General features: G+C 58.1%; 1 protein-coding gene across 3 annotated transcripts in view; it reads right to left on the bottom strand.

Moving 5' to 3' along the window:
* The window catches only part of SLC1A2 (solute carrier family 1 member 2), a 127,544-nt gene extending 109,957 nt beyond the window's left edge, over window positions 1–17,587 (bottom strand). Inside the window, exon 1 of one of the 3 annotated variants that reach the window (XM_054161409.1) lies at window positions 17,217–17,587. In XM_054161409.1, the coding sequence (XP_054017384.1) occupies window positions 17,217–17,233 (17 nt within the window). In that variant the 5' untranslated portion in view covers window positions 17,234–17,587. Of the gene's footprint in view, window positions 1–15,075; window positions 15,099–15,126; window positions 15,231–17,216 lie in introns of those variants that run through there. The other 2 variants (XM_054161411.1, XM_054161410.1) reach the window with 2 other exon arrangements.
* Between the last annotated feature and the right edge of the window lie 6,547 nt (window positions 17,588–24,134).

The raw sequence follows: 24,134 nt of genomic DNA, 5'->3' as shown, positions 1-24,134 counted from the left end.
CTGGGGGTCAGGGGCAGTGCAGGCAAAGGCACCATGCTGCCCACCCCACACTTCCCAGCAGGCAGCTCCTGCACCTCTGCTTTGGGGTCAGTGCATCTCGGGGAGCAGTGACAGCAGCCAGTGCCCAGCCCAGGCAAGCAGCTGCCTTCAGAGCTGGCAAGTCCAGGCACTGAGAGAGTGCCAGCACAGAGCCACACAGTGGTTTGGGCTGGAAGTGACCTCCAAAACCATCCCCCTGCACTCAGCAGGGACATCCTCCCCTACAGCAGGCTGCTCACAGCCTTCTCCAGCCTCACCTGCAACAGCTCCAGGCATGGAGCCTCAACCACCTCCCTGGGCAACCTCCTGCAGTGTCCCAGCAGCCTCCTGCTGCAGAACTTGTTGCTCACATCCAATCTCAATCTGCTCTGCTCTCATTCCAAACCATTGCCCCTGCTCCTGTCCCTGCAGGCCTTTGCAAGCAGTCCCTCTGCAGCCTTCTTGTAGCCCCCTTCAGGTCCTGGCAGGCTGCTCTTAGGGCTGCCTGCAGCCTTCTCTTCTGCAGGCTGAACACCCCCAGCTCCCTCAGCCTGGCCTCCTGGCAGAGCTGCTCCAGCCCCTGATCACCTTGGTAGCCTCCTCTGGAGCCTCTCCATCAGCTCCATGTCCTTGCTGTGCTGAGGGCTCCAGAGCTGGACACAGCCCTGCAGGAGAGGTCTCACAGAGCAGAGGGGCAGAATCCTCTCTCTCCATCTCTGGCCACACTGCTTTGGATGCAGCCCAGGCTGCCCTTGGCCTTCTGTGCTGCCAGCTCACACTGCTGGCTCCTGCCAGCTTCTCCCCCACCAGCACCCCAAGTCCTTCCCTGCAGGGCTGCTCTCAATCTCATCCTCCCCCAGCCTGGACTGATCTCTAGGATTGCCCTGACCCAGGTGCAGGACCTTGCACTTTGCCTTGTTGAACCTCCTGAGGCTCTCCTCAGCCAGCTCTCCAGCCTGGCCAGGTGCCTCTGGATGCCTCCATCCTGTCCTTCAGACTGAGCAACCACAGCACTCAGCTTGGTGTCACCTGCAGACCTGCTGAGGGGGCCTCAGTCTCACTCTCTGTGCCATTGATGAAGATGTTGAACAGCCCTGGTCCCAGTACAGAGCCTTGAGGGACACCACTTGTCACCCATCTCCACCTGGACATTGAGCTGTTGACCACTACCCTCTGGATGCCATCACCCAGCCAGTTCCTTGCCCACTGGATAGCCCCCCACATCTCTCCTGCTTAGAGAGCAGGATGTGGTTTCCTGCTGCTCTGTCATGCTAAGCAGTAGCTGAAGTCATGTGGAGATCAGAAGCCATCAGAATCTGTCTGTTGAAACAGGACATCTGCTGACAGGTCCTGCACATTGGCCACAGCAACCCCAGGCAGTGCTACAGGCTGGGGGCAGAGTGGCTGAGAGCAGCCAGGCAGAGAGGGACCTGGGGGTAGTGGTTGACAGCAGCTGAACATGAGGCAGCAGTGTGCCCAGGGGGCCAAGAAGGCCAATGGCATCCTGGCCTGCAGCAGGAACAGTGTGGCCAGCAGGAGCAGGGAGGTCATTGTGCCCTGTGCTCAGCACTGCTGAGGCCACACCTTGAGTCCTGTGTCCAGTTCTGGGCTCCTCAGGTTAGGAAAGAGGTTGAGCTGCTGGAAGGTGTCCAGAGAAGGGCAAGAAAGCTGGGGAGGGGTCTGGAGCACAGCCCTGTGAGGAGAGGCTGAGGGAGCTGGGGTTGCTTAGCCTGGAGAAGAGGAGGCTCAGGGGAGACCTTCTTGCTCTCTGCAACTCCCTGAAGGGAGGTTGTAGCCAGGTGGGGGTTGGGCTCTTCTCCCAGACACCCAGCACCAGAACAAGAGGACACAGTCTCAAGCTGTGCCAGGGGAGGTTTAGGCTGGAGGTGAGGAGAAAGCTCTTCCCAGCCAGAGAGATTGGCCCTTGGGATGTGCTGCCCAGGGAGGTGGTGGAGTCCCCATCCCTGGAGGTGTTTAGGAAGAGCCTGGCTGAAGCCCTTGGTGCCATGGTTGAGTTGATCAGATGGTGCTGGGTGACAGGTTGGACTGGATGATCTCTGAGGTCTTTTCCACCCTGGTTGATTCTGTATTCTATTTTTTTTTCCACTGAAGCATTTCTGGCATCCAATAGGTGCATGGGAGCCATGCTCAGTAATCTCTGCATTTCAGCCAGGAGTTAATAGTACAGGAAATTGTTACAGAGCCAGTGGCTTCTGATGGGTTTTAACTTTCTTTTCCCTGAGATTTTTTTGTTGTAGTCCTCAACCAACCAGCAGTGGAGGGTTTGAGATGCACTGAGCTGGTGGTGATCTGCCAGCAAGGGGCACAGAATCAATAAGGCTGGAAAAGACCTCAGAGATCACCAAGTCCAAGCTGTCACCCAACACCTCCTGACAACTAAACCATGGCTCCAAGTGCCACATCCAATCCCCTCTTGAACACCTCCAGGGATGGGGACTCCACCACCTCCCTGGGCAGCACACCCCAAAGGCCAATCTCTCTTGTTGGGAAGAACTTTCTCCTCACCTCCAGCCTAAACTTCCCCTGGCACAGCTTGAGACTGTGTCTTCTTGTTCTGGTGCTGGCTGCCTGGGAGAAGAGCCCAACCCCCACCTGGCTACAACCTCCCTTCAGGGAGTTGCAGAGAGCAAGAAGGTCTCCCCTGAGCCTCCTCTTCTCCAGGCTAAGCAACCCCAGCTCCCTCAGCCTCTCCTCCCAGGGCTGTGCTCCAGACCCCTCCCCAGCTTTGTTGCCCTTCTCTGGACACCTTCCAGCAGCTCAACCTCTTTCCTAACCTGAGGAGCCCAGAACTGGACACAGGACTCAAGGTGTGGCCTGAGCAGTGCTGAGCAAGGGGCTTCCCACTGCCTTTCACTGTGCAGCTCCTTCAGGTTGAATCCTCTGCTGCCTGAAAGCTGAGCTTGCCAAAGCAGCCACTGGTAATGAACACATCCATTTCACAGCAGTGCCTCGAGACAGCAGGGCTGAGAAATGCAGCCTGCTCCCAAAACCAAGCTGAGCTGTTGTCAGGCTGGCAGATATTTTAAGCTTCACTTGGGGAATGAAGAAACAACCAAAGCAAAGCAGAGCACCACCCACAAAACTGACAGCAAGCAAGAGGAGAACCTCAGCATCCCCAAACAGGCACAAGTCTGAAGATAACCTGGCATTTGCTTTCCACCAGGAGAAGGAAGGCTCTGCAGCTCCACACAAAGAAGTGAACTCAGGCCATCAGCTGGGAGTCAGCAGGCAGCAGAGCAGCAGCTGGCATGAGAAGTGTGGGAAGCAAATAGATGTGCACTACCTGGCTGGCAATGGTGAGAGAACCATAGAATCAACCAGGCTGGGAAAGACCTCAGAGCTCATCCAGTCCAAGCTGTCACCCACCACCTCCTGACAACTAAACCATGGCTCCAAGGGCCACATCCAATCCCCTCTTGAACACCTCCAGGGATGGGGACTCCACCACCTCCCTGGGCAGCACATCCCAAGGGCCAATCTCTCTTGCTGGGAAGAACTTTCGACCTCACCTCCAGCCTCAACCTCCCCTGGCACAGCTTGAGACTGTGTCCTCTTGTTCTGGTGCTGCTTGCCTGGGAGAAGAGACCAACCCCCACCTGGCTACAACCTCCTCCTGGCCTACTGCAGCTGCAGACTCCTGCCTGACAGGGAGCACCTCTCACAGCTTAGTTCTCCATCTATGAAGAAGAGGATACACAACTTGATGAGCCACAGAACAGCTGGGGTTGGAAGGGATGTCCTCCAAGAGGTGGTGGATGCTCCCTTCCTGGAGATGCTCAAGGCCAGGCTGGATGAAGCCCTGAGCAAGCTGGGCTGGTGGGAGGTGGCCCTGCCCAGGGCAGATGATCTTTAAGGTCCTTTCCAACCCAACCCATTCCATGAATCTACAAATCTCAGGCAGGGGGCCTGAGAGGATGCAGGGGCCCAGAGTGGGATCCCTGTGGCCTGTATTTAGCTCTGTGTATTCCTGCTTTATGTGTCACAAAATCCTTGAGAGCTCCTGGCAGCAATGTCTCATTGCTAAGAGTCACTGAGGGGGTGAAAATACCTTGGCAAAGGCAGCCAGGTGTGATCAATGCCAAGCAGCCTTTTGCTCTCTGCACTATGAGCTTCCAGCTCCTGCCAGCCCAGCTCCAGGACTAGGGCTGACACAACCACAAAGTCCCTCTGGGCTTCAGCTGTTTCCTACTGCCCAGCCACCTGCTCACTGACTTCTAGAATCACAGAACTGTCAGGGCTGGAAGGGAGCTCAAGGCTCAGCCAGTGCCAACCCCCTGCCATGGGCAGGGACACCTCACACCACAGCAGGTTGCTCACAGCCACCTCCAGCCTGGCTGCAAACACCTCCAGGCAGGAGGCTTCCACCACCTCCCTGGGCAGCCTGTGCCAGGCTCTCACCACCCTCATGGGCAACAACTTCTTCCTCACAGCCAATCTCAATCTCCCCACTTCTAGTTCTGCTCCATCCCCCCCAGTCCTATCCCTCCCTGACACCCTCCAAAGTCCCTCCCCAGCTTTCTTGCAGCCCCCTGCAGATCCTGGAAGGCCACAATGAGGTCTCCTGGGAGCCTTCTCCTCTCCAGCCTGCACAACCCCAACTCTCTCAGGCTGTCTCCAGAGCAGAGCAGCTCCAGCCCTCTGCTCCTCCTCATGGCCCTGCTCTGGACACCTTCCAGCCCCTCCAGAGCCTTCCTGGCACAGAGGCTCCAGAGCTGGCCCCAGAGCTCCAGCTCTGGTCTCAGCAGAGTGGAGCAGAGGGGCAGAATCCCCTCCCTGGCCCTGCTGGCCACACTTCTCTTGCTGCAGCCCAGGCTCTGCTTGGCTCTCTGGGCTGCAAGTGCTCCCTGCTGGCTCCTGCTGAGCTTCTCCTCCCCCAGCACCCCCAAGGCCTTTCCTTCAGGGCTGCTCTCCAGCCAGTCCCTGCCCAGCCTGTAGCAGTGCCTGGGATTGCCCTGCCCCAGCTGCAGGACCTTGCCCTTGCTCTTGTTGAACCTTATGAGGTTGTCATGGGCTCAGCTCTGCAGCCTGTCAAGGCAGATACAATCAGGGCTTCAACACCTAAGAAACATCCAAAGCCTTAGTTACTGAACCAGGATGAAGACTCCCCAGGAAGAGGCTGAAGGAGCAGCTCAAGCTGTATTTGGTTTGCAAGGCTGCCACCATGTGACACAAACCTGTTGCCAGGACAGTGAGACAGGAATAGAATAGAATAGAATAGAATAGAATAGAATAGAATAGACCAGACCAGGTTGGAAGAGACCTTCAAGATCATTGTGTCCAACCTATCAACCAATCCAACACCACCTAATCAACTAACCCATGGCACCAAGCACCCCATCAAGTCTCCTCCTGAATGCCTCCAGGGATAGGGACTCCACCACCTCCCCAGGCAGCCCATTCCAATGGGCAATCACTCTCTCTGTGGAGAACTTCTTCCTAACCTCCAGCCTAATCCTCCCCTGGCACAGCTTGAGACTGTGTCCTCTTGTTCTGGTGCTGCTTGCCTGGGAGAAGAGCCCAACCCCCACCTGGCTACAGCCTCCCTTCAGGGAGTTGCAGAAAGCAAGGTCTCCCCTGATCCTTCTCTTCTGCAGGCTAAGCAACCCCAGCTCCCTCAGCCTCTCCTCCCAGGGCTGTGCTCCAGACCCCTCCCCAGCTTTGTTGCCCTTCTCTGGACACCTTCCAGCAGCTCAACCTCTTTCCTGACCTGAGGAGCCCAGAACTGGACACAGGACAGCTGCTCCTGGGAGCAGTGGCAGGTTTCTTCTGCAGCTGCTTTGCAGGTTCTGCAATGCTTTTGGCCTGCATTGGTGTGGAGGTTTCTCAGGCACTTCTCCTACCATCAGCAACTCTTCCTGGCAGTGTCAGCCATGGGACACTGCCATCTGCCTGCTTCATGTTGGGTGAGGGATCCTGATCTGGCTTTGACTGCCTGTCCCAGATTGCTGTGATATTAATAGCAGCCAGGTGTTAATGACTCCCTCTGTGCCACATGTTCACATGCTTGTGTGCTTTTAGGGACACATCTGTGCTCAGTTCCTATAGCAAGAGAAGCTCTTACACAGATAAGGGCCCAGATGCTCCATCACCAAGACCTCTTTCGCTCTGCTCTGCCCTGCTGAGGCTGCATCTGGAGTATTGTGTCCAGTTCTGGGCCCCTCAGTTCAGGAAGGACCTCAGGGAACTGCTTAAGGGAGTCCAAAAATGATGAAGGGAGTGGAAGATCTTCCTTAGGAGGAGAGCCTGAGGGAGCTGAGGGCTCTGGAGCTTGGAGAGGAGGAGCCTGAGGGTGAGCTCCTTGCTGTTGCTAAAGCTGTGCAGGGGCAGTGCCCAGAGGCTGGAGCCAGGCTCTGCTGGGGGATGCCCAATGCCAGCACAAGGGGCAGTGGTGGGAGCTGAGGCAGAGGAAGTGCCATGCAAACAGGAGGAAGAACTTGCTCCCTGTGAGGGTGACAGAGCCCAGGAAGAGGCTGCCCAGGGGAGCTTTGGATTCTCCCTCTCTGGAGATATTCAAGACCCACCTGGCTGTGTTCCTGTGTGATCTGCTCTGGGTGCCCCTGCTCTGGCAGGGGGGTTGGGCTGGATGAGCTTTCCAGGTCCCTTCCAGCCCCTATCACTCTGTGATTCTCCCTCAGAAGCAGCATCCTACAACCCTACATACAGGTGTGCTGCTCCTGCCACTCTGTGGGCCAGGAGCCCTCTGCATGGCCAGCAGGTGTCTGCAACAGCAGCCTCCACATTCTGCACCACAGGAGGCTGCGGTTCGCCGCCAGCCACACCGCGCTCCCACCCCTGCTCCTCATGGCCAGCAGCTCTGGCACTGGAGGCTCAGCTCCAGGCCACACCATCACCATGCCCACAGCATGACCATCCCCACAGCATCACCCTGCCCACACCATCACCGTGCCCACAGCATCACCCTGCCCACACCATCGCCATGCCCACACCATCACCCTGCCCACACCATCACCATCCCCACAGCATCACCCTGCCCACACCATCACCATCCCCACACCATCACCATACCCACAGCATCACCAAGCCCACACCATCACCCTGCCCACAGCATCACCCTGCCCACAGCATCACCCTGCCCACACCATCACCATGCCCACACCATCACCGTGCCCACACCATCACCCTGCCCACACCATCACCCTGCCCACACCATCACCGTGCCCACAGCATCACCATGCCCACAGCATCACTCTGCCCACACCATCACCGTGCCCACACCATCACCAAGCCCACACCATCACCCTGCCCAGACCATCACCATGCCCACAGCATGACCATCCCCACAGCATCACCCTGCCCACACCATCACCGTGCCCACAGCATCACCATGCCCACAGCATCACTCTGCCCACACCATCACCGTGCCCACACCATGACCAAGCCCACACCATCACCCTGCCCACACCATCACCATGCCCACAGCATCACCGTGCCCACACCATCACCATCCCCACAGCATCACCCTGCCCACAGCATCACCCTGCCCACACCATCACCCTGCCCACACCATCACCATCCCCACAGCATCACCCTGCCCACACCATCACCGTGCCCACACCATCACCCTGCCCACAGCATCACCCTGCCCACACCATCACCCTGCCCACACCATCACCATGCCCACAGCATCACCCTGCCCACACCATCACCCTGCCCACACCATCACCGTGCCCACACCATCACCCTGCCCACACCATCACCATGCCCACACCATCACCATGCCCACAGCATCACCCTGCCCATACCATCACCATGCCCACAGCATCACCATGCCCACACCATCACTGTGCCCACACCATCACCGTGCCCACACCATCACCCTGACCACACCATCACCCTGCCCACACCATCACCCTGCCTACACCATCACCCTGCCCACACCATCACCATGCCCACAGCATCACCCTGCCCACACCATCACCGTGCCCACACCATCACCGTGCCCACAGCATCACCCTGCCCACACCATCACCATGCCCACAGCATGACCATCCCCACACCATCACCGTGCCCACAGCATCACCCTGCCCACAGCATCACCCTGCCCACACCATCACCCTGCCCACAGCATCACCCTGCCCACACCATCACCCTGCCCACACCATCACTGTGCCCACACCATCACCCTGCCCACACCATCACCCTGCCCACACCATCACTGTGCCCACACCATCACCCTGCCCACACCATCACCCTGCCCACACCATCACTGTGCCCACACCATCACCCTGCCCACAGCATCACCCTGCCCACACCATCACCATGCCCACACCATCACCCTGCCCACACCATCACCAAGCCCACACCACCACCATGCCCACACCATCACCATGCCCACACCATCACCCTGCCCACACCATCACCGTGCCCACAGCATCACCATGCCCACAGCATGACCATCCCCACACCATCACCATGCCCACACCATCACCCTGCCCACACCATCACCAAGCCCACACCATCACCGTGCCTTGTGGCCACAGGACCTGCCTCCACTACCACGAGCACCCAGAAGATGACAAAAGCCTGCCAGGAAGCTGCCTGGGGGAAAGTGCTTCCCTGAGGACCATGAGCAACCAGCTAAGGGCAAAGTGGTGTGAGCAGCTCAGTCTGAAGCAGGAGTGAGCTTCTGCACTCAACTCCCTGACAAGTCCCAGCTGCTGTGCAGGGCTGTGCCGGGGCAGACACACTGAGTGACTTCTGAATGAAGCTACACCACAAAAGGTACTCAGGGAGCACCCCTCAGGCTCTCCACTGACTCAGCAGGGCACTGTGGACTTATCAGGACCAAGAGATGGTGGAATCACAGCATGGGTTTGGTTGGAAAAGGTCTTTAAGAACATGGAGTCCAACCTACTCCACCAAGGCTGTTGCTAACCCAGAGAAGGGCAATGAGGCTGGGGAGGGGTCTGGAGCACAGCCCTGGGAGGAGAGGCTGAGGGAGCTGGGGTTGCTTAGCCTGCAGAAGAGGAGGCTCAGGGGAGACCTTCTTGCTCTCCACAACTCCCTGAAGGGAGGTTGGAGCCAGCTGGGGGTTGGTCTCTTCTCCCAGGCAACCAGCACCAGAACAAGAGGACACAGTCTCAAGCTGTGCCAGGGGAGGTTAAGGCTGGAGGTGAGGAGGAAGTTCTTCCCAGCAAGAGAGATTGGCCCTGGGGATGTGCTGGAGGTGGTGGAGTCCCCATCCCTGCAGGTGCTCAAGAGGGGATTGGATGTGGCACTTGGAGCCAGGGTTTAGTTGTCAGCAGGTGCTGGGTGACAGCTTGGACTTGATGAGCTCTTGAGGTCTTTTCCAACCTTATTGATTCTATGATTCTATGTCCCTATGATCCTGTGACCCTCAGCACCACATCTCTGCCTCTTGGAAACACCTCAGGCATGGGGAGTCAACCTGGCCCTGCTGGGATGGATTATTATTCATGTACACATAGCCCAAAGGCAGCCTGAGGACAAATCAGGGCTGAGACTCTGGAACAGGCTGCCAGGAAGGTTGTGGATGCCTCCTCCCTGGGGGTGCTCCAGGCCAGGAGTACAAGGAATTGTAAGGCCTTCTACAGGTGTGTCACCCAGGAAAGCAAGGTCAAAGCAAGCACAACCCCATGACCAGCAAGACTGAGGCACTCAGCAGTGCTTTGGTCTCATTGGCAACCTCTTCCCTCACACCTCCCAAGATTGTGGACCTAAAGGTCCATGTGGACCCCAAGTCCCTCCCAGTGTAAGAGAAGATCAGGTTCATGACCCCCTGAGGAACCTGAACATACTTAAGTCCATGGGAGCCAACAGAGAGATGCTGATTGATGTAGCTGCCAAGGCAGCTGCCAGAGGGACGGGCTGGGGTGGCTGCCAAACCCCTCCCCTGACGTGGGAAAAGCCCTGGCACTCAGCACAAGTCCCAGGAGACCAGAAAGGGGGAACCTTGGACCCATGTTCAACAAGGGTTGAGAGGAGGACCCTGAAGTTGTGACCTGTCAGCCTCACCTCTGTGCCAGGGAAGCTCATGGAGCAGATCCTCCTGAAGCTTCTCTCAGTGACTGTTCTTCTTTTTAATGGAAAAAGAGAGTCATAGATTGGGTTGAGTGGGAAGGGACCTCCAGAGGGCATCCAGGCCTACCCCCTGCACTCAGCAGGGACATCCCCCCCTAGAGCAGGCTGCTCACAGCCTTCTCCAGCCTCACCTTCAACAGCTCCAGGCAGGAGGCCTCAACCACTCCCCTGGGCAGCCTCCTGCTGCAGAACTTGTTGCTCACATCCAATCTCAATCTGCTCTGCTCTCATTCCAAACCATTGCCCCTGGGCCTGTCCCTGCAGGCCTTTGCCAACAGTCCCTCTGCAGCCTTCTTGTAGCCCCCTTCAGGTCCTGGCAGGCTGCTCTTAGGGCTGCCTGCAGCCTTCTCTTCTGCTGGCTGAACACCCCCAGCTCCCTCAGCCTGTTTGTAATGAAGATGTTTGAGCTCAAACTCAGCATTTCTCTTTGAACAGTGAAAACCAAACATTTTTCCATTCCCCTTCCACCTTCCTTCCTTGCAGCCACTTGCACTGCTTGCTCAGGCAGGGCAGTGAACCTCAGCTGTCAGACCTGTATGGATGTCCTGGTGCCCTCCTGAAGATGGCTCTGACTAGCAGGAGTGTTCCTTCAGTCTTTTATGCCTTGGTTCTTGTTTGCTCTTCCTTGCAAGGCTCTCCACTCTGAAACCCTCAAGCGTGTTGGAGATACAAGCTGGCCAGCAGGACTCTGTTGGAAGGCAGCTTGTTGCCTTCCCAGCACTGAGGCATGGATTGCAGCTAATTGTCTTAAAGCTTTAAGCACACTGAGAGGCTTGGAAATTAATATAGAAGTAGGATTAAATATATACAAGCACACTTAGTTTTATTGCCTGGGGCCTCTGCAAAGAGGAACCACCAGCTGGAGGCTCGAAGTCTGGAATGGCCACACAATCCCAGAACAGTAGGGGTTGGAAGGGACCTCCACAGAGCACCCAGTCCAGCCCCCCTGCCACAGCAGGGGCACCCAAGAACACATCCAGGTGGGGTTGGAAAGGCTCCAGAACAGGAGACTCCACAACCTCCCTGGGCAGCCTGCTCCAGGCCTCCAGCAGCCTCTCAGGAAAGAAGGTTTCCCTCATACTGTGGTGGAATTTCCTGTGATTGAGTTTACATCAATTGCCCCCTGCCCTATCCTTGGCTACCACAGAGAGGAGCCTGGCTCCATCCCCCTGACAGCCACCCTGCAGAGATTTGTAGGCATTGCTGAGGTCCCCTCTCAGCCTTGTCTTCTCCAGACCAAACAGCACCAGGGCTCTCAGCCTTGTCTTCTCCAGACCAAACAGCACCAGGGCTCTCAGCCTTGTCTTCTCCAGACCAAACAGCACCAGGGCTCTCAGCCTTGTCTTCTCCAGACCAAACAGCACCAGGGCTCTCAGCCTTGTCTTCTCCAGACCAAACAGCACCAGGGCTCTCAGCCTTTCCTACTGTACTGACTTGGCAAGAAGGGGGTTTCTCTGAGCAGGTGGACAGTCACAGAGGATGGACATGACAGCCCCAGGCAGCGCTGTCAAGAGCTCAGAAATGAATTGTCCTCAGTCACAGGGATCACAGGACATGGGGCTGGGGAAGGGAATGAGCCCACAGCAAATGAGAAGGCACTGAAGATGAAGGCCCCTTTGTTAGCACTGCACTGGGGGAGGGGTTCTCCCCCCCCTCTACTCTACCCTGGTGAGATCACCCCTGGAGCATTGTGTCCAGTTCTGGGCTCCCCAGTTCAAGAGACAGACAGGGATCTGCTAGAGATTGATGGGCTAAGGTCAGCTGGTATGAGGTTCAACAAGGGCTAGTGCTAGGTCCTGCACTTGGGCCACAACAACCCCAGGAATGCTCCAGGCTTGGGGCAGAGTGGCTGGAAACTGCCCAGCAGAGAAGGACCTGGGGGTGAAGATGAGCCAGCAGTGTGCTCAGGTGGCCAAATAGGATGAGCAGCATCCTGGCCTGGATCAGCAATGGTGTGGCAGCAGGACCAGGGCAGGAATTGTCCTCCTGTACTCAGCACTACTGAGGCCACACCATGAGTCCTGGGTTCAGTTTTGCACCACTCACTCCAAGATGCAACAAAGAAGGGCAACAAAGCTGGGGAAGGGTCTGGAGCACAGGGCTGGGGAGGAGCAGCTGAGGGAGCTGGGGGGGGTGAGTGTGGAGAAAAGGAGGCTGAGGGGAGACCTCACTACTCTCTACAGCAAGGAGGCTGGAGCCAGGTGGGGGTTGGTCTCTTCTCCCTAGTATCAGGTGACAGGATGAGGGGAAACAGCCTGAAACTGTGCCAGGGAAGGGTTAGTTTGGAGATGAGGGAAAATTCCTCCACTGCAAGAGTGGTCAGGGATTGGAAGAGGCTGCCCAGGGAGGTGGTGGAGTCCCCATCCTGGAGGTGTGTGGCCATGGCACTTGGGGCCATGGTTTAATGGCTTGGTGGTGTGGGGTTGAGGGTGGGCTGGATGCTCTGGGAGGTCTTTTCCAGACACAACAGTTGTATGATTCCATGATGTGATGATCCAGTGCCAGGGAAGGTGTTTATTATTTGTGCCTCCTGGCTGAACTCCCCAAGCCCCAGGCTGGGGCTGATTTTGGAGAAGTCAAATCATACAGTCCCTGATCTGGCCCCCAGTGGTGGGGGCTGGTGATCAGGCAGCACAGAGGAAGCATCTTCCCCTCTGTGGAACTGCAGCTTCAGAGACAGGGCAAGTGAGGATGAAGATGGAGCGTGTCCACAGAAGAAGGATGCAGGAACAAGCGTGGGGGCGAGGGGAAGGCCAGTGTCAGGGCTTGTTCTCCTGTAACTGATGAAGTCAAACACCAAGCCAGGCACCTCTGCAGCTTGCTGCTCTGAGCAGAGTGGGAGCTCTGCATCCCTGCCATTTTGTGGACCACAAACCTGATTCATATTTGGAGCACCTCGAGTTGTGAAGCGCTCACGAGCCTGTCGCTACCCAAAGCCCTGCCTGCCTCAGCATCCTGGCTCCAGCAATGCCTCAGGGCACTGCTCAAGGAGCAGGCACCCAGGCACAGCCCCCTGCCTGCCAGGCCCCATCGGGCAACATCTGTCTCCTGCCACAGACCTGCCCTGGGTCTGCTTTGTAGCCCCGTGCCCACGGGAGGTGGGAGGCACACATCAGCACGATTAAGCTGCGCCAAAGGTGGTGATCGCAGTCAAAGTGCCGCCGGGAGCGGCTGCACAGCGGCTCTCTAACCATGCCTGGGGGCTGGGAGCGGCCGCGCAGGGCTGCTGCCAGGCTGCGCCGCGCACACGGCGCCGAGCTCCCCGCTCCACGCCGGCTCCCACCTCCGGGACCCAGCCGTGTGGATGCGCGGAGAGTGTCTCCTAGCGGCTGCAGCCTTGAAGGGACAGACACGACCCAACCCTCACGCTTCCAACTCCCGCCCTGCCCAGAGGTGTGCAGAATGCAGGCACCTACAGACCCTTAGTGTCCCAAGCCAGCATCGGCCGCGGGGGTAACGGAAAGCCTGGAACCACTCGGGGTCTGACATCTGACTTACAAACTCATCTCAGACCTGGCTCTAGCTTACACAGGTGTGGGGGGTTAAAACACACCAAGAAATAAATCATAATAAATCACAGAATCACAGAACCATTCAGGTTGGAAAAGAGCCTCAGGATCACCAGGTCCAACCCAGAACCCTGCTCTGCAAGGCTCACCCCTAAACCATAGCCCCAAGCACCACAGCCAAACCACCTTCAAACACAGCCACCACCTCCCTGGGCAGCACTTTCCATTCCCTGACCACTCCTGCAAGGAAAAATTGTTTCCTAAGGTCCAGCCTAAACCTCCCCAGGGGCAGCTTGAGGCCATTCCCTCTTGTTCTGTCACTAATTCCCTGTGAGAAGAGACCAGCAGCAGCCTCTCCTTTCAGGGAGCTGCAGACAGCCAGGAGGTCTCCCCTCAGCCTCCTCTTTTCCAAGACACAACCCCTGGGAGCAAGGTATTGCACTCTTTCCTTTTTGGAAAGGAAGGGATGAGAGCCCCAACAAAACCATGTGAAGCAAGGTGTTCAGGATTTAGCTTCAAGGTCTGAAAGCAAAGATGGGCACCAATTGGATCAGAGCTAATCTCATTGAACCTTCAGGTCTCTCAGAGCCTGCCAGTGCAAAGGAAGCACCTAAGTGCTCTGCTACAAGAAAGAAGTCTCTGTAGGTTGCACCTGCCACATCCTGAGACCTGCACCTGACACCACCACCTATGACTATGTCACTGGAGCTTTGAACCACGCTGAGGACCCAGGAGAGGTGTCGCTGGCATAGAGCAGGAGGCCACTTCTCCCCGCAGCACCCTGCCTGCAGTCACGACCAGCAGAGAATGTTTAGAAAGAGAACTTCCAAAGCAGCAGCTCTCAACAGTACCAACGCTTGGCTCCAGCCCTTCCTCCTTGGCCTGTCAGCACCAGCTAAACACCAAAAACCCACCTCTGAATCAGGGGATTTTGGAAAGGAAGGCTTAGCAGTTCAAGACACCCCCAGCATATTCAACAGTAAGCCAGAGCCCTGCTAGCAAGGTAGACCCAGAGGGCACACAGGTCTGATTTTGCCATGCTGGAGAGACCTTCCCTTCCCATTTTGCACTGACTGAAGTTTTCCATTGGCCACCATCCTCTTGGAACAGACTGATTTGGTCACTGTATTTCCACACATGGACAAACTTAACCAAGTAAGACACTGGAAGAGGAGAAAAAGAAGTGGGAAAGGGGCAGACAAGGAAACGCTTCCTAGCAAATCCTGCCTGCTGCTTCTTAAGCATGGCACACAGGTCTGCCTGCCTCTGTGTGTGCACCTTTCTGGTTCACAAGTATCCTGGCACACCCCTGGCACCCCCACTTCAGACAGCTCAGGAAAACTTCCCTGCTAAAGGCAATGACCGTGGCTGGAATGGCTCTGTCACAACAAAGCCAAGCCTTCAGAGACTTCAGTCTCCGCTAAGGTATCTACCTGAACATCCCCAAGAGCCACCAGACACAAACCTGAAGGGCATACAGTTTGTCCCCACCTCCAGCAGGTCTCTCTCCAGGTACCTGTGTGTGCTTGAGACACACTGCTCCGCTGGCAGCAGCGGGCACCTTCTGCTGCCTCCTTGCCGCTGCGCCGGTGCCGGCGGAAAGCCTCTCTGGAAGCAGGTCTGGTTGGGATCCCCTTTCCCTGACGGTCCTTAACGGTGCCTGAGTTTGCTGGCCTTTAGACCAGCGTGTAAAGCTTATCTCCATCCCCAGCTTTTGACCTGAGGGGAGGGAAAAGGTGACAATTCAGTCAGAGGTTCTCAGCGGCACAAGGGCTTGCCAAGCGAAAGGCTTCCCACTCCACCCATTCCACGCACCTCCTGCAGCCGGCCACCGAGCCCCAGCTGAATCACACCCAGCGAGCGGCTGCGGCTTGCCTCGCTCTGGGTGAGTCTGCTGAGCTTGGAAAGCAAACCCTCAAACTTTCTGTGTCTTTCCTCATCCTGACAAGGCAGCTCTGTCCGGTAAGCCAGCAAAAGCACGCCTCTGTGTCTGCTGCCCCGGCTGGTGTCAGCTCACCTGCTCCGCCAGCTCCTTTTAAAAGCACCTCTCATTCTACACACATTTAAAGCCTCCTCTCACCCAAAGCTGAAAGATCCCTCTAACACAGCCGCCTCTGGTCATGTTTCCTCCTACTAAACCCCCTGCACACCTCATCCCACATCCCCACACCAGTTCAAACCAAGCACAGACTTCTCGAGCAGCCTTAGGGGGGAATGAAAACAGCAGGCGGCTGGAGGACCCCGGGGGGGAGCGAAGGCTGGGACAGCCCCAGGATACAGAAAGGACAGATAAGACCAAGCTGCAACCCTACAGACGTAGGCTGCTTCCTCCATCTCCGAGCTTCTTCCTCGTGCCTCCACTTCTCTGATGGTACCTAGTTGAGCGGTTTCCTTGTCAGAGGAAACGCTGCAGGGCAGCCGGAGGGGCTGGGCCGCTACCAAAACAGGAACGCACACGTGTGGAGCAGGAGCTGCCAGCGGAGGCCAGGCCGCGGCTGAAGGGTAAGTTCGTTCTGTCACCCTCCCGTGAAGAGCTGTACAGAGCTGTCCTCTCTCAGACCTGGGAGAGTGTCTCTTTCCTAAAGCGACCAAAACTAACCCTCCCCACCCCTCCTCTGCTCCCGCAGCCAGCCAGGTGCCCGTCCTTTGCCCAGGTGAAGGGACACATGCCCGCAGCCCCTCGCAGACGCGTGTGGGGTCATTGAAACCAGCTCAGCGAGGCTCTCAGCCAGGGAGGCACCAAAGCAACACAAACAGAGCTTCCTTTTGCACGCTGTCCTCAGAGAGTCCTATCCAGAGCACATCACGCTGACACAACCTGACAACGTTCAGGGATAAAGGGGAGGCTCACACCAGACGTAGTCTAATGCAAGCCAGTATTAGAAGAGGGCAAGCAGAGATCAAAGAAACGTTTTCTTTTCTCCCCTACAACCACTTAACCCTGTAAACCAAGCAAGCCCCCAGCCCCGCCAGAGCGGGGGAGCAGCTGATCCTCACAGCCCCGCCGCGGGCGGGGAGAAAGGTTTCCTTCCGAGGGACACCGGCGGGACCGCAGGGTGTTTGCTCCTCTTTAAAGCCTCTTGTATAACCCCTCGCCCTTCCCAGCGCTTCCCTCGCAGCACTGTAATGCGTTTGGCACCAACGGCGAAATTGCAAAACTCTGCACGAAGTTGGATGTGTTTGCTGCCTTTCCCAGGGGCGGCTGCAGGGACAGCTCCACCGCTCTTTCTGAATCATTATTATGATATTTGGGAAGCCGCTGCCCCCTCCACCCCCCAGTTAACCATTCGCTCGGACTCTCCTCTCAGGCAGGTGGTTGCAGCTCGATCCGCCCTCCAGGGGTTAAATAAAGAAGTGATGGGAGGAAAACCAAAACCTTTCCAGTGGCTCATATTTGAAATTCTTCTTTCCCTTTCTCTCTCCCTCTCCTAAATGGGGCTCGTCTGTTTCTCGTTTCCTCTCGCTCCCTAATTATTCCGTTAGGGAACGGCGAGGGGCGAGGATTAACAATGAAGCCGATGACAGGAAACTGTTACCAAAAGCACAATGCCGGACCCCCTCCCATCATCCTCCCATTCCTCCTTCCCAAGAGACGGTCCTCCTCACCCTTCTGTCGATGCCATGCTCCCGAAAGCCCCCCCTGTCTTCTCAAGAGTCCACGGGGATTCTTTCGGACCGCGGGGCGCGAAGGAGGTTGGCTCTTTGGGTAACCCTCGCTCGCCTCTGGGAAGGAGCAGGCAATTCCTTGTAATCCGGGAGGGAGGGGGAGGGAGACGGATCCGCGGGGCAGCTCCTCGGCTCTCCCCCAGCCGCCGCCGCTCCAGCAAGGTCTGTCCGTGTCCCGGGGACCGGCCCAGCAGTGGCCGGCGCGGCGAGGAGGAGCTGGCACCTGGGCTGCAATCGCCGGCGCCCTCCCCTCGCCGAGGGGGCGTGCGTGTGTGCGGGGGGTGTGCGGCGTGTGTGCGGTGCCCGCGTCTGTGTGTGTTGTGTGTCTGTGTGTCTGTGTGTGTGTCTGTGTGCGTGCGGGGGTGTGCGGGAGGTGGGGGGGTGACTTCACATCGGCGCGGGGCTGGCTGCGGCGGGATTGGAAGGCTTTAGCCTTGGAGCCGTGGATTTGCGGTCTATCCCTCTCTATTTTAGGCACGGGCTGACATCACGAGCCGTTGTTACTCCTATAAATCCCCACAACCGCTCCTTGGCAGGAGCCGGGGGGTGGGGAGGGGGGGGGCGGCGAGCCCCTCGCAGGGGGAGGGCCGGGCGATGCCGATCGCGACCTGCCCCGCTCGCCGCGGACCGCCACCGCCTACGCCGGGGCAAGCCCGGCCCTCCGCTCGGCGAGCGCCCGCCGGCACTCCAGGCGGCCGGCCGGGAGCGCCGCGAAGGAGCCAACCCCACCCCGCGGGTGTCCGGGTGCCGGCTAGCGCTCCGCACCGCCCGGCGGGCGGCCCGGCACTCCGGCCGGCGCAGACGCCCCCGACCCCTCCGGCCGAGGGACCGCGCCTCCCGGCACCGCGGCACCTGCCCGGCTTCCCGCGGCTGCCACGGCCCGGCGCTGCGAACTGCCGCGCCTCCGAGCGGGCCGGGCCCACCGAACCCTTCCGCGGGAGCCGCCCCGTCTGGCCGGGGCCGCCCGGAGCTGGCTGCCGGCGGCGGCAGAGCCGCAAAGCCGCGGCGGGCAGGGGCCGCCCGGCCCGGCAGACGAGCGGGGTGCGGCGCGGCCGTAGCGAGTGCGAAGGGCCCGGCCCGGCGAAGCAGTGCTGCCCCCTGCCGGGGCGGCGGCGTGCCGGAGGCCACACCTGCCGGGGCGGCGGGACCGGCAGCGGCCCCGCATAGCCTCGGCCTGGCGGCGTCGCGGAGCCTGGGCTCGGCGGGCCCGGGCAGCCCCGGCGAGCGGCCGCCTATCCCGTGGTCGGCCGCAGCGCCTCCCCCGCGGCTCTCCCCGCTCGCACCGCCCTCCCCCGGCCCCGCGCCGCGTCCCTACCTGCGCCGCCCGCCGCCACCGCCGCCCCTCAGCACCGCCCCGCCGGCGTGGCCGCGGTCTGCAGCGGCTGGGGGCCGGGGGAGATCGGGGGGAGGGGGGACGGACGAACGCTGCCGGCGGGGCCGCGGGGCGGAGCTCACGGCAGCTGCTGGGGTGGCCTGGGACGTGCTGGGGCAGGAGGGTAGGGGCCGGGGCCGCTGCAAGGCTCGGTGGATCGGACGGACACGGGCAGCAGCTCGGCTCCGGGAGAGCAGCGCGCAGGGGTGAGCTGGCGCGACCCCCTTCTCACCCCAGCACTGTCGGGCACCGCAGCGGGGCTTACGCCGGTACTCTCCGGGTCCTGCCTGCTGCGCGGGGACGGAGCTCCCGTCCTGTCGGCTCCCTGTGCCCTTGTGCTGGGGCACGGACACTCGTGTCCTGTGGGGACGGCGCCCAGGGGCACGGACGCTTGTGTCAGGGTGCTGTCAGGCACCTTCGCTGCAGAGTCCCCTGCTGAGGCTCTGCCTGCCAGCCTCCGTGCTCTCTCCATCCACATCTCCCCAACTTGATGCCCTGTTTGGCAGGGACAAACATTTCTGCCGTGGCCTCTGCAGCACGGAGGCAGCGCAGAAACCCTGCAAGCCATGCGGGGGGCTCCCTGCCCCCGTGAGGAGCTGCGAGGCGGCAGAGGACACAGCCAAGCACACGCTGCCTGACCCTGCCCGCTGCTCCCTAGGCCTAGTGACCGTTTGCTCTTGCAGTCTTCCCATGGGCTTGGGTTTTCCAGGGACACGTTAGCAGGGCAGTCCCCTCGTTGCTGCTGGAGGTGTGCTTGAGGGGAGCATGTGTCCATTTCCTTACAGCACTGGTTTCCAGCTAAGTACCTTGGCTTTTGGAAGCCATCACACGCTCCCTGAGCCCCCAAAGAGACCGAGGCAGAAGCCTACATCCACTGGAGTGAGTACAAGTGCAGACTGGTTTGCTCTCTTCTTTGTCAGAGCGGTATTTTGACAGCCTTTGCAGAAGGCACAGCTCCTTCCTCGGAGGGAAGATGTGTTGCTATCCATGGTGTGCTCTTTCACACCCTTCTCTGCTGGAAAGATCCTAGAAGTGGAAAGATCCCAAGATGTAGAGCCTCCTCTCTCTCAGCTGTAGCAGTAGGGAACAATAGTGCTGTGGAAAGCAATGCAGGAGTGGTGTCACAGCTCAGGAAAGAGGCAACTCACAGACTTCGCTGTGCTCTTGCCCTCAGCACAGAGGCTGTCACTTTCAAATGCCATCGTGGACAGGCTGTGGCCAGGCAAGCCAGCTTCCAGCCATCAATTTATTCCTTTCTCATTGGTCAGCAATGGCAGGAAGAGACGTGTTGACTGCCCTTCTCCAGAGCTGTCAGACAATCACAGAATCATTTTGATTGAAAAAGAGCTTCAAGCTCACCCAGGCCAACCATTCTCTGACTCTGCCCAGGCTGGTGCTAAACCATGGCCTGCAGCACCACGTCTCTGCTTCTCTGAAACACCTCCAGGGTGTTCCAGTCTTTGGGAACCCTTTCAGTGAAGAAGTTTCTTCTCATGACCAACCTAAACCTCCCCTGGTGCAACTTGAGGCCATTTCCTCTTGTCCTGCCACTTGTTACTAAGGAGAAGAGACCATCAGCCCCTCACTCCAACCTCCTTGCAGGGAGCTATAAAGAGCAATGAGGTCTCCCCTCAGCCTCCTTTTCTGCAAGCTGAACACCCCCAGCTCCCTCAGCTGCTCCTCACCAGCCCTGCTCTCCAGACCCTTCCCCAGATTTGTTGCCCTACTCTGGACCTGTTCCAGCACCTCAGTGTCCATCTTGGAGTAAGAGCCTCAAAACTGAATGCAGGAGTTGAGGTCTGGCCTGTGAATTTCCAGCAAGCCCTTCTGTCAGAGGGGGAGCACCCCACGGTCACTGGCAGTGCTCCTCCCAGCAGAGGCATGGAACACCTCTCATTTTTCACACGTCATTCAGGACTTTTTGTGCTGTTGTTGCCATGCAGTTTGCCAGCCAAGCAACATCTCCTGGCAGGAGAAGACAAACAAGCAGCAGCAACATGCTTGGGTTGTGGCCCTTAAACCCTTGCATGCAAAGAACACAGAATCACTGAATTGTCAGGGGTGGAAGGGACCTCAAGGCTCAGCCAGCCCCAGCCCCTGCCATGGGCAGGGACACCTCACACCACAGCAGCTTGCTCACAGCCACCTCCAGCCTGGCTGCAAACACCTCCAGGCAGGAGGCTGCCACCACCTCCCTGGGCAGCCTGTGCCAGGCTCTCACCACCCTCCTGGGCAACAACTTCTTCCTCACAGCCAATCTCAATCTCCCCACTTCTAGTTTTGCTCCATCCCCCCCAGTCCTATCCCTCCCTGGCACCCTCAAAAGTCCCTCCCCAGCTTTCTTGCAGCCCCCTGCAGATCCTGGAAGGCCACAATGAGGTCTCCTGGGAGCCTTCTCCTCTCCAGCCTGCACAACCCCAACTCTCTCAGGCTGTCTCCAGAGCAGAGCAGCTCCAGCCCTCTGCTCCTCCTCGTGGCCCTGCTCTGGACACCGTCCAGCAGCTCCAGATCCTTCCTGCAATAGGGGCACCTGGTCCCATCGCCAGTGAAAACAGCATGCAAAAGCAGAGCACATGAGGGCTTCCTGCCCAGGAAAGGAAAAACAAAAACTCACAAGGAATGACCTCCGAGACTAATTGCTCTTTGAGCAGCAATTTGCAATGCAGAAGCAGGTGGAACCCACTGAATGCCAAGAAGCTCTGGACAAGCTTTCACAGCCTCAGAGAACCAAGGGCTGGAGTCAGACTTGTGAGCTTCCACTTGCCATAGCCATGCAAGAGCTGAGGCAGAACACAGCTACAGGATCTGAGCCCTTCCTACTGAGGCTGCTGAATCCTTCCAGCAGACACTTGGCCTTCACCTCCAGCCAGTGCTGTGAGATGGTTTGGTCACTCCCAGCATCTGGAGGCCCTGCAAATCCCAGGGTGTCCTAAGTGACTTACCCAGGAGCTGTTACTGATTCATAAGTTCATGGAACAGTTCATGGTTGGAAGGGACCTTAAAGATCATCCAGACCCAGCTCCCCCACCATGGCCAGGGACACCTTCCACTAGCCCAGGTTCCTCAAGACCCTATCCAGCCTGGCCTTGAACACCTCTAGGGAGAGGGCATCCACAGTCTCCCTGGGCAACCTGTTCCAGAGTCTCCCCACCCTCACTCTCAATAATTTCTTCCTCATCTCCAGTCTCAGTCTCTCCTCTCCCAGCTCAAAGCCACTGTCTCTCATCCTGTCACTCCTAGCCTTTGTCAAAAGTCCCTCCCCAGCTCTCCTGGAGCCCTTCAGGTACTGAAAGACTGCTCTGAGGTCTCCCTGGAGCCTTCTCTTCTCCAGGCTGAACAGCCCCAGCTCTCCCAGCCTGTCCCCACAGGGGAGGTTCTGCAGCCCTCTGATCGTCTTTGTGGCCTCCTCTGGACCCTCTCCATCAGTTCCATGTCCCTCTTGTCCTGGGGTCTCCAGAACTGGCTGCAGTGCTTCAGGTGGGGGCTGAGCAGAGCAGAGCAGAGGGGCAGAATCCCCTCCCTGTGCTGCTGCTCTCCCTGCTCTGGATGCAGCTCAGCACACAGCTGGCTCTGGGCTGCCAGGGACCAGTGCTGGCTCCTGGGGAGTTTGTCACCACCTGACACCCCCAAGGCCTTCTCCTCCAGGCTGCTCTCAGCCTCTCCTCACCCAGCCTGGATTTGTGCTTGGGATTGCCCCGACCCAGCTGCAGGACCTTGCCCTTGGCCATGTTGAACCTCATGAGGTTGGCTTGGGCTCACCTCTGCAGCCTGTCCAGGTCCCCCTGGATGGATCCTTCCCTCCAGTGTCAACCACACCACACAGCTTGGTGTCATCCCCAGAGTTGCTGAGGGTGCCTCAGTCCCACTGTCCCTGTCACTGACAAAGATGTTAAACAGCACTGGTCACAGCACAGACCCCTGAGGGACCACACTCCTCCCTGACCTCCATTTGGACACTGAGCTGTTGACTGCAGCCCTCTCTGTGTGGCCACGGGGCCAATTCCTATCCAGGGAGTGCACCACCCCTCCAGTCCATGCTGCTCCCATTTGGTGACCTGGATGTCATGGGGACACTGTCAAACACCTCACACAAGTCCAGGTACCGATGGGAGAAGTTCCCTTGTCCTTCAGCTTTTTCCAAGGCTCATCCCTGGTCTTCAAGCACAGCTGAGTACAGAATGAGTCAGTGAAAGAGCAGTGATGAAGGACCATTAGGAGACCAAAGTTCCTCCACTGGACAACCTGCCAGTGGGAGAATCTTACACTTCAATGCCAGTCCAGTCTCGAAAAGCCTTTGCCAGGTGTGAGACCAGGACATTATTCTTCATCCTGAAGATGTACAGAGGAGTTGGTTTGCCACAGAAGTTTGTGAAGGGATGGAAAGCAGTTGTTTTCCTGATCTTTAGGGTCCCTTCCAACCCAAACTGTTCCATGAACTTAGGAATCAGTAACAGCTCCTGGATAAGTCACTTATGACACCCTGGAGTTTGTAGGGCCTCCAGATGCTGAGAGTGCCCAAACCATCTCACATCATCTGCCCATCCAGCCAGCCTGGCAAGGTCCCTCTGCAGAGCTCTCCTATCCTCTGTCACCACCTGACACCCCCAAGGCCTTCTCCTCCAGGCTGCTCTCAGCCACTCTGACCCCAGCCTGTAGCACTGCCTGGGGCTGCTGTGGCCAATGTGCAGCCCCTGGCACTTGGATGTGTTCAGTCTCCTGCCCTTGGCCTCTGCCCATCTGTCCAGCCTGGCAAGGTCCCTCTGCAGAGCTCTCCTACCCTCTAACAGCTCAACTCCTGCCCCCAGCTTGCTGTCATCTGCACATTTACTGATGCTGGACTCCATCCCCTCCTCCAGATCATCAATCAAGATATTGAACAGGCTGGGGCCCAGCACTGATCCCTGGGGCACACCACTGGTGCCTGGCTGCCAGCTGGCTGTGGCACCATTCACCACCACTCTCTGGGCTCAGCCTCCAGCCAGTTCCTAACCCAGCTCAGAGTGCTGCTGGCCAAGCCAGGGGCTGACAGCTTGGCCAGCAGTTTGCTGTTGGGGACAGTGTCCAAGGCCTTGCTGAGGCCCAGGCAGACTCCATCCACAGCCTAGCCCACATCCACCAGGCACTCACCTGGGCATGGAAGGAGATCAGGTTGGTCAGGCAGGACTAGAGTAGAGGCTAGGTTTGGATCTTGCCTCTCACCACTCCTTGTCCTTTGCTGTGGGGGATGGTGTCATCGAATTTTGTGCCCTTTCTGCTTTTCAGTATGCACAGAAATCTCCAGGTGAGAGTCAAGGGCAGTAGAAGAGTCCCTGGAGCATGACACAGATCACAGAATGCCTTTGCTTGGAAGGGACCTTGGAGATCATCTAGTCCAGCCTTGAAGCCAGCGCTGCAGGGTGGCCAGTGAAGCATCAGGGAGGGATCCAAGCAGAGGCAGACATGGGTGTGAAGGTTACAAACCCAAGCCACGGTTTATTTAAATGTGT

The sequence above is a fragment of the Dryobates pubescens genome, chromosome 5 (genome assembly GCF_014839835.1).
Source record: "Dryobates pubescens isolate bDryPub1 chromosome 5, bDryPub1.pri, whole genome shotgun sequence".
Taxonomy (NCBI): domain Eukaryota; kingdom Metazoa; phylum Chordata; class Aves; order Piciformes; family Picidae; genus Dryobates; species Dryobates pubescens.
The sequence above is the reverse complement of the archived record's forward strand: the minus strand, read 5'-3'. Positions and strand labels throughout refer to the sequence as shown.